This window comes from Morone saxatilis, unplaced genomic scaffold (genome assembly GCF_004916995.1).
Source record: "Morone saxatilis isolate NCDOM2014 unplaced genomic scaffold, NCSU_SB_2.0 Contig15, whole genome shotgun sequence".
Taxonomy (NCBI): Eukaryota; Metazoa; Chordata; class Actinopteri; family Moronidae; genus Morone; species Morone saxatilis.
Genome location: NW_023339707.1, coordinates 22,457,292 through 22,467,671, shown reverse-complemented (window position 1 = coordinate 22,467,671; position 10,380 = coordinate 22,457,292). Strand labels below are relative to the sequence as shown.

Below are 10,380 nucleotides of genomic sequence, written 5' to 3'. Positions count from 1 at the left end.
TGACCTCCTGGAGTTGGTATGGATGGAACAAATTAGATATAACATGTTAATTAATAAGCTTTTAAAGTGCTGTTCGGACTGCAGCAAAGCCAGGCCAGTCCTATAAATGTGAAAGTCTGTAAGTTTCTCATTTGACCATTGCTCTTTCAATATGAAAATGTCAAACAGTCCTCATTTATGTCCCCAGGAGTATATTGACCATACACGGTCCAGTCGTACTGTATACTAGGTTTTGACCTAGTCGGTTAGCTGTTGGCCTCTGCTTCCAGTTTATATGCTGAGCTTAGCTTCTTCTGGCTCCAGCTTTATATGGATTGGATAGATATGAGAGTGGTATCGATCTTGCCATCACTGTGAGGTTGTAAGACGACCAGCTGAGACTCCACAAAGCCACTGACATCCTGGTCAGGAGATCTGGAGTCTGACACATAAGGCCCCGAAACTTTTTAGAGTTAAACAAACAAGATATGATGTGTTATTTAGTGGGCTAAAGAGGTGCTAGTGTGACACAGCCATACCAGCTGTTTTTTCTATGTTTTCAGTCTTTATGCTAAGCTAAGGGGTATCAGTTATAATTAATTAAACACGATGAGAGAACATAAAATCCCAAAGTTTAAACCAAATCTGCTCTGGTAGTAACTATAAAGTAATTGAAGCAATAAAATTAAGAGCCCTTGAATTCAAACCGCAGTGGATTTATTCAGTCTGATGTGACGAATGTGAAGTATCTTAAAAAAAAATAAATGACATCCATCCTTTAGTCGTGGCAGATGATTGAGCACAGAGCTGACTCTCAAGGAGGACAGGAAATGTTTTTCTAAATTTGGGAACGAAACAGAAAATTAATCAGGAGATGAATAAGGAACACATAAGGCGGCACTTTAGAAAACAATTATTTGAGGTCCATTCAAGCAGGCTGAACACAGAGAGCTTTGGAAACATAGGTGAGGGATTAATTGAACACAAATCCTGTCAACATCTGTGACAAGCATTTGGATTTAAATACAAGTTGAGTAAATAATTAAAATGCACATTCAGGAATCAAATCGTGCTCTTGATATATTTCAGATGGTTACGGACACCAGTTATGTCAAGCAGAAACCCCACAGGAGACCCAAACGTCAGATCTGAGTACAGCCAACCAGCAAAAAGGTGACTGCAAGGCTGTGGTGTCCGGACTGCTGTGTGGGAAACCAGCGAAGTGGGAGGTCGTCTTTGATGTCGAGCCCTTCCTGAATGGCCGGGAACGAGAGGAAAAGGTTCACGAGGAGCTGTGGAATGAGACCTTCCACCATATGGCTGGACGCTCCATCATACACGACTTTGAGCACATGGCGCTTAAGGAGTGTGAGATTGAAAACGGTGAGCTGTATGGGTTTATATATAAGTATATAAGTGTTTATAGGACGATTTGGGGATGCTTAGTAAATTTTGAGGATTTAAAGCCTGTAAAGACAAAACAATTTCAGTTTGACATCCTGCTGTTATATCTCTGAGCAGCTTACTGCATGTAATATAAGTGTTTTGAGATACAACTTTAAAGGAATGGAGGGAATTTGAGCTATTCAAATGAAGTTAAAGCCAAGAGACAGTCAATTTAGCTTAGCATAAAGAAAATTGGGGGAGGGAAACAGCTAGGATGGCTCTTTCTAAAGGTAACAAAATCCTCCAGATTAAACAAAGAGATTTTCTGCCTTTGGACAGAGCCAGGCTGACTTTTTCCTCCTTTGCTGCTGGCTGTAGATATTCCTTTAAGTTGCATTGATTCACGTATGACTCATGTACGTTTGGAATAATATTATTCAATATCATGTAATAACAAAAAAATTAATATTATGCAACCCTGTTACGTAATCTTTTTTTTTGCTTATTATAATTCACAGGCTCTGGGAGGAAGTACCAGCTATACGCTATTCACACCAGCAAGGCCTGCAATATACTGAGCAAATACACAGCATTTGTCCCCATCGACCTGGACACTAATGAATATTTGCCAACATGTATTGAATACATAAACCCTAGTAAGTCATATGGATTTAAAGAAGGCCTTATGCCAGCCATTGTTTACTCCTCTCCACATGTTTGAACAGAATATTGTTCTCAAACATAATCTGGAACAACCTTTTTTAGTCCTTTTGTCTGTAGTTTAGTAGTTATCAGCCAGAGAGTGGGATCTATCATGTTACCTTATATGTGCCATTGTTTCGCAAAAATTATTCTCTCATTAAAGAAATAACTTTACATTTTGGAAAATATGCTTATTGGCCTTCTTAGAAGAGAAGATTGATACTCTTATGTCTGTTCATTCAATCTAAAACTACAGCAAACAGACAGTTACAGTAGCTTAGCTTAGCAAACGGACTATAACAGGGGGAAACAGCTGAGTCTGTACAAAGGTAAAGAAAAAAAAAATATTAGTATTAAATATTTAATTGATTAAATGGAAAATATCCTCTGGCTGAAAGTTTATTAAATGTGAAGATTTAGTTTTGTGTTTTGAAGTGTCCAAACTATTATTTAACTGAGAAAATATTAAATATTAATCAACAGTGAAAATAGACATTAACTGCAGCCCTTTGTGTAAGTTAAAATAAGGGGGCTATGTGCTGGACTATAACTGGCACAGTCACTCTTGTGTGCTCTTACGGCTCTTAGCTCCGCAACACTCACCTGTGTCCACGTACTGAGACAAAACTGATTTTGAGTAAAACAAGCCTGGATCCTTACAGTTACAAGCCAGCTAGAAAACTGCATGCCTATTTTAAAAAAAACAATAACTTTGTTTTCAGGTGAAGGTCTGAAGAGGGGCTCACATTCCAGGTCTCGTTCAGGGAGCAGGAAGAACAGAGGGTACTCCATCGGACTGGGTCGCTCTCAGTCTGGCGGCATGTCTGAGGAAGCTGAAGACAGTAGGCTGCATTTGATATATTTAACTCACATTTCAATCCCTACTCAATACACAGCAGAAGGAGCTTTAATTTCTCGATCGCTGACCATACAAGAAATACGGCAGAAAGAAATAAGATATGGGTTACAGAGAAAGACTGAAGGCATCTTTTCTTGAGAATGAAAGTTGTGAGTATACAGTATAAGGAGTATCATTCTTTGGGGAGAAAGTAATATGAGATTTTTCAAGATTTATGTTTATATATTTATATTTATTCAACTCTCTGTTTTTATTGGAAATGAAAAGGTTGCAGTCGTGCATCTCCAGCACCAGGAGCTATTGTGTGAAATATTGAGCACTCAGAAAGCCGCAAGCTGCTTTACATTAAAAATACTTCAACTTCAGTAAAAGGGCACAACATTTTAAATTGGTTTGCAGTGGTGGCATAGCAACAGCAGGACCTAAGACTAGCACACTGCTTGAACATCTGCTCGGCACTACCAGTTAAAAAAAGAGGTGCCCAGTGGGAACAGATGGAGATGAGTTGCATCAGTGTTGCCTGGTAATGCTGTCTTTTATAAAACAATGTCTACTTAGGGTTTGAGAAAAATGTAAAAAAAACAAAAAAAACAAATGAAAACAAAACAAAGGAGAGCTGACAGTTATTATTTTTTAATGTGTTTGATTATTGTCTTAGATGGAGAGGATGGCGTCTCTCCATGCAGCACCCCCTCCTCCTCCGGCTGGGAGAGATGTAGCTTTACGGAGGGTAAGTAACAGCAGCCGGTCAGTGAATTTGCTGTATCTCATCCATTTTCCCCTCACAAAGACCTTTGACATAAACTGTCTGATAGTCTCTTGTCATTTTCTGAGCAACACCATTGTATTGTTCCAAATGTGAAACATGAGATTATTGACATTTTAGTTCCTCTTCTCGTAAGTGAAGACAGAAGTGGACACAATTTTGTGGCTTGTATTGACAAACGCTGTCTGAACCTTTTCAAAAACACAATGAGCCCCTACTGAAGGCACAAACACACACACAGGAAGTGTTCCACCTGCGGAGGAGAGACAGCTGCGGGAATATATGTCCTGTGCTGTTACTGTTACATCTCAGTGGGTGTGTTTTACCTCTTTCTTATGTGAGACCCACGTTGAGAACTAAATAGAAAAGTGACAGAAAATGCCACTGCTTCTTTCTCTCTCTGTTTGCCTCGTGTGACTCTGCCTTTGTTTCTGCCTCTCTGTCTCCAAGTCTCCCAAAGGAGCCCGTCTGTGACCTCTGACCAATCACAGAAGTCGGTGGAGAGCCTTTTTTCTGCCAGGTGGGTGTGTGGAGACAGGCTGGCTACATAAATGTCCTGTAGCTGTGGCACTACAGCCTGAGCAAACATAGGGACGTGTAATTATTTTTAACTGCTGTCTTACAAGGCAGATCATCTTCCTAACATCTTCATCTTTATCCATTCTGTCAGCTGATTTTGCCTTTTAGAGCCTGCTGTCTCGAGGTTATTGTATCAAGACAATACAGGACTATTCCATAATCAGTTGTGACAATTTAATAATGTAATGACAATTTGTTCTCCTTTTAAAAACAAGACTAAGAGTCTATAGCCATGCTGGCCGCTCTGTGAGGCTGTACTTAGAAGGCAAAGGCTGAGTGAAACGCCAGCCTTCAATGAAAGGGGCAAGATGCCATAATGTATGACTATAATATTACACATAATTTTCAGACAGTTTCTCCTGGAAGGCATTTATGGTGTTGCACTCAGCGGTAGACAAAAATTGCATAAAATAGTTGTGTAAAGGGAGAAAAAAGAGAGCTGGAGATTGAAGTTCAAACCACAGCTGGCCAACTGCTGCGTTAGAGTGTGAACAAGTAGAAGACTTAAAATCTGCAATTATTCCAATATACACCCATCAGCCATAACATTATGACCACTGACTGGTGAAGTGAATAACAAGGATTATCTCATTATCATAGCACCTGTCAGTGGGGGGGATATATTAAGCAGCAAGTGAACATTTTAACCCTCAAAGTTGGTGTGTTAGAAGCAGGAAAAATGGTTAGCTTGAGGATTTGAGCAACCTTAACAAGAGCCAAATTGTGATGGCTAGACGACTGGGTCAGAGCATCTCCAAAACTGCAGCTCTTGTGACGTGTTCCCGGACTGCAGAGGTCAGTACCTATCAAAAGTGCTCCAAGGAAGGAAAAGCAGTGATCCGGAGACAGGAACATGGGTGGCCAAGGCTCACTGATGCACATGGAGAGTAAAGGCTGACCTGTGTGGTCTGATCCAGTTTGCTGCATATGCGGCTGAAGAACATTCTGACCACCAGGGTGCCCACGTGGCCATAATGTTATAGCTAAATGGTGAATTGTACAGCACATAAATATTATATATAATATTAAACATTAAAATAACAATTGAAATCCTGCATCCAGCAGAATTTTTATATACAATGAAATATATCATAATTCAATTCCTATTGTTTCTGTTGTCTGTTGTTATTCCTAGAACCATGCTGCTAGCATGGCTTAAAATCCTCATTGACCATAATTGATTGGCTTTAGGGAAATCTACAGATGTACCAGAATAATCAAAAGAAACGCAATGCTCTCCCTATTCTATACAGAAGCAGTACATAAAATCAAATTGTGGTGTCTGCCTTGCATACTGCACACTGTAATTTACATCTGCTTCTCCCTCTCCTCTGTAAGGCTGGCCCTCAGTAGGACTCGTCTCCTGACTCGAGCTGCTAAAGGATTCATGTGTCGATCTCACAGCAAGTCCGGTGATTCAATTGGAGAGAGTGACAACGAGAACAAAGACTACATTCCTCTGGTGGGTAGCAAATCTATACATGTGAATGTTCTGTCAACCTGCGTGGTTTTTGATTGACATTTATTTGAACTTGGACTGTAGATTTGTCAAAAGAGACAAATGTGTCACATTAGCAATAGCAGTTCTATGCTGTTTTTAATAGTCTGGAGGGATATGGTGTGCAGCAGGTAAGCATGCTGTATCCTATATTCAAATGAAATCTTTGTTTGCATATTATACCCCTTTCTGTGCAAATTCGTCCTGTCTCTCTGAAAGAAAACAATAAACATTAAAACATATAGGGAGGATGGATAAAAAGAGGAGGTCAGTTGCAGATACCTGCGATATAATCTATATTATATATATATATATATATATATATATATATCATATACAGTATATATGCTCAGTTTGAAAAATAAAATGTTGTGTTAGTAAATTAACTAACCCTAATTACACGTTATAGCACATGGTTATATAAATAATATTTTGCTTGCATTTTAAACAATATATACCACAAGATTCAGTATTTCTTTCGTTATTAATTTTATTCTTAACTGAGTGTGGAAGGAGCTGTATAATCTCAAGTCAAGTAAAGTGAAAAACAAGTGAACTGGTGTAAAAGCAAGTTCTGAGCAATGTCTTCATTTTTCTGCCTTGGAAAAGAAATTGCTGGTGATAGAATAATCCTCTGTAATTCAAACCTTTGCTTGTGGGTCTAAAGTAGTGTCCAGACCTAATGTAATTACTCTAATTATGCTGTGCATTCCACCTCATTCACCTATTATTCATCACTTTTTAAATTTAGTCGAAAGAATACATCTGTCAAAAATGATCAGAATAGTTTCTCCGAAAAAGATTTTCCTTTCCTTTAATGACCACAGAGGTATCCTATTGCAAGGCATCTCACGCCCAACTGCTGATTGGAGGAGGTAGTAATGAATTAGGAGGAAGTAATGAACCATAGAAGACTCTCGTTACAATATGCAGTGCAGAGCAGAATAACAGCATGCACTCAAATCAGTTCATCAGGTGCTCCCTCACCTCTTATTTAAATGTTTGTCATGCATAACAAAACTACAAGTACCACTACACCACTGATTAAAGTTTGGATCAATAACATAAGCTGTACTTTATATCAAACTCAACAATATTTCCTCTGGCGCAGGTGTTGTTGCAGTTGGCTAGTGGTGCATTTCCCCTGGACGCGGCTCTGTGTGATGCCATTAACGTGCCCATGGACAAGCTGAAGTGGACGTCCCCCTTCAACAGCCACCGCACCAGCCTGGGCCACCTGTCTCATTCCAGCAGCCGTCGTGCTGAGAGTGGCGATGACGGACACAGATCACTGTGTGAGCCAGACACATATCAGCAACCTGCAGACAGCCATTCTCATCTGTCCAGGAGCACCTGGATGGTGGATGCTGGTCCTTCTTTATTAGGCAGTCCAACCGCCGCTGCTGAGCCCCAGCTCTCCCCGTACTCCCAGGTGGACAGTGGACGGGGCTCTGGGTCAGGGGGCTTAGAAACAGCATCGCTCGGCGGGGCGCTAAAGAGGATGCTGGACCCAGAGAGTATGATTTGGGCCACGGCTGTGGCCCTCGCCTGGCTGGAGCACAGCTCTGCCAGTTATTTCATAGAGTGGGAAATGGTAGCCGCCAAGGCCAGCATGTGGTTGAGTGCGCAGGACATCCCAGAAGGTCGAGACTTAGCCTCCATTAAGGCTGCTGCCAACCAGCTCTTCATCATCCTCAGACACTGGGATGAAAACCTGCAACTAAACATGCTCTGTTACAACCCTAACAGTGTCTGAGGCCTGCTAGACCAAGACTGAAAACAGAGACCACTGAAAGTATTCAATTCCATATGATACTATGCTAACTGAGGCTGTACTATTCTCTGTTCAGCAGTATGTCCTCTGGAGTCTGATATGGCCGTTTCAATTGTGAACAATGTGTATTTCTCTTCTGTTTGTGTGCTGTTCCTCCAAACATATCAAAGGCTCTTCAGAGGCACTATGTGCAAGCTATTACCTCGCTGGTGCCATATACTGTAGCTGGACCCCTGTTAGCAAGGGATCTAATCTGAGTTATGCCACAAATTTGATTTTCATGGAGAAGAACGTCATTGTTAAATAAGTAGCATGCTGGATCACTGACCATCAACATCTGAGAAATGATTTTATTGTCATCATATTGATGTTATGGGGACAATGCTGCAAAACACTTGTAAGAGAAAACGATTACACCGGTTGACACATACTGTTTTTATGTCTTAACAGCATTTCCTAAATTGATTGTATTGTGGAAAAATGTTACATGACAACATCTGGGTACTTGCTAGCAGTACTGCCTGTCTTTTCTAATGCATGTTATCATTACAGTGTTAGTAATATTTGCCATTATTGCTGTTTGATTATAGCAGAGACAGAAAAATATGCAAAAAGCTAAAGAAAATACAAAATACATGTTAGGTTTTGGTTAAAAAAAATATGTGGCTTTGGTGGGAATCTATGAATGTGTATCCCACTAGCATGTTATTTACTGTTTATTATTTATTGATACATGCAGTTTATATTTTTTCACTTATCTGAGTATCGGCTACCAGTTCTAGAGTAGAGGTTTTGCTCATGCATTCGTTTTTTGATTCAGAGAGAGTAACAGACCTGGAGTCGGTTGCACCATCTGTTTGAAAAAAATCAAAATGAGCCTAGTTGTAAGTTAGGTGTAATGGGTTGCACCATACATAGAAATTACTATAGTTGTTACTAATACTTACACCCTGTAACTCTTAAGACTAAGTTTAGGGTTAGAGGTAGTAATAATATCAGTAATCTAGTCAGATGTTTCTCACTCTAAATACATTTCTAAATTGTATTAATACACAAATATTTCTCCATGTACTCATATATAAAGTCATATCTACATTTACATACTACAGGATTGGCAGTTTAATATGACCATATAAAGCTGTTACTTTTGAGGATGGCTCCACCACTTTGGTCTTGAATGAAATATCAGTTTAATTTTGTGCCTATTTGATAGATCGGCGCAAAATTTTGCACAGACAGACTCCGCTAACTTGAATGGGGATAAGATGACTTAATTATGCAACATTTCTAGACTTTCCAAATGTTGCTGGACTAAATGGATCAAATTCTGATTTGATTTGGATGGGTTTGGGCAGCATTCAAAGAAATATATCCACCAATTTACAGCCATGTCTTTCATAATGTAAGCTTATGGGGAAAAGTCTTTTGGGGCCACCATCGTGGGTGCATCACGTGACAGAGCCAATTTAATAAATATTATAAATGAATGAGAACTTAAACAGGACCGTACACACAAACTTAGAAATTGATTTACTCACAGTTGGTGCAACCCAATCCTGAGGAACATGGGCAGCGATTTAAAGTCCTTCTATGGGAATCAAAGAGAAAAGAACCCTGCTAGTTCTTTCATGCTCTCAGCTCATTTACCGCAAGTGCCTAACCAAGATTTAAAGTCAGCAGAAAATGTAGAACTGTTTGCTGCAGTTTATTCAGTGTGGGTGATGACTGTTTCTTTTTCTTGAATCTGTGTGTGGCCTATAAAGGCATCTTTCAGTAATGATTTCCCACTTTCTTATTTCATTTCAGTGTTGCTTTACTCAGGTATTTATTCATTTTTTTCACTCAGGCTGAGTTGCATAAATCATTCTGCATGAACACAGGTGTTTATGGTATGATGTTTAATGACTGAATTGCCACATTGGAGCCAGTAGCGCAGTATTTCGCTCTCTGAAATGAGAAATACAATAGATGTCATGTAGTAATATTTTTGTGCTGTAATTGCAGTAGTAAGTGCAGCTGTAATTGTTGTATTTTTACGTACTGGGTCAGTTGTATAGTGCAGTAACTTTCAATTGCTGTGTGTGCCTTTATAAATGATTGTTGACTGTTTGAGGCTGTTGAAAGCTTCTGTAGTATCTTTATAACTGTTGATGCTATGATCTTCTCTGCAGGTGCATGTAATAAAATAAGTCTCAACCTAATGTTTTGGTTCTATAGCTATTATTGCCTCACTACAACAAACAAGGGGTACCTCAAGGATCAATGCTTGGACCCCCCTTTCTTGTGTGATTATCTGCTCACATGTTTTTTGCTACAGTTACTATGCTGATGATGCCCAGATTTACCTATCCTTCCCACCAGATGACCCTGAAGTTATTATGACATTATAACTGATGAATTGTGAACTTTGACGCTTGAATTTCTGGCATTGACCAATAGCAAGTCATCTTGACAGTGCTGACCTTTGAGAGATAAATAGTGTGATAGCAGTTAGCTCACCAGCTACAGTAGTCTGCTAGATGGTCCTGTAAGTGGTCCCTACATTACCAAGCTTATAGAACAGCATTTGCACCATATAATAGCAAAAAGATCAAGTCATATCTGATTGTATGCCACTCAGCTTCCTTTACAGGAACTGGTCATCTGAGGGCTTAACTATTTTAATGCCCTTATGGCAGGGCTGCCAGCCTGCACAGTTAAACTTCCTCAAATGGTCCAAAATACAGCAACATGTCTGTTCTTGTGTCAGCAAAAAACAGCACGGCAGTGTGCTTTTCAATTCAATTCAATTCCATTTTATTTGTATAGAGCCAATTCACAACAGACGTTATCTCAGG

General features: G+C 39.6%; 1 protein-coding gene across 1 annotated transcript in view; it reads left to right on the top strand.

The window, feature by feature from the left end:
- vwa5b1 (von Willebrand factor A domain containing 5B1) overlaps positions 1 to 7,675 on the top strand; it is a 21,790-nt gene extending 14,115 nt beyond the window's left edge. The window contains exons 15-21 of the mRNA XM_035656060.1: positions 1,069 to 1,362; positions 1,884 to 2,021; positions 2,790 to 2,909; positions 3,585 to 3,656; positions 4,143 to 4,212; positions 5,610 to 5,733; positions 6,881 to 7,675. Of these exons, the coding sequence (XP_035511953.1) occupies positions 1,069 to 1,362; positions 1,884 to 2,021; positions 2,790 to 2,909; positions 3,585 to 3,656; positions 4,143 to 4,212; positions 5,610 to 5,733; positions 6,881 to 7,525 (1,463 nt within the window). The 3' untranslated portion in view covers positions 7,526 to 7,675. The remainder of the gene's footprint in view (positions 1 to 1,068; positions 1,363 to 1,883; positions 2,022 to 2,789; positions 2,910 to 3,584; positions 3,657 to 4,142; positions 4,213 to 5,609; positions 5,734 to 6,880) is intronic.
- The last annotated feature ends 2,705 nt before the right edge of the window (positions 7,676 to 10,380 follow it).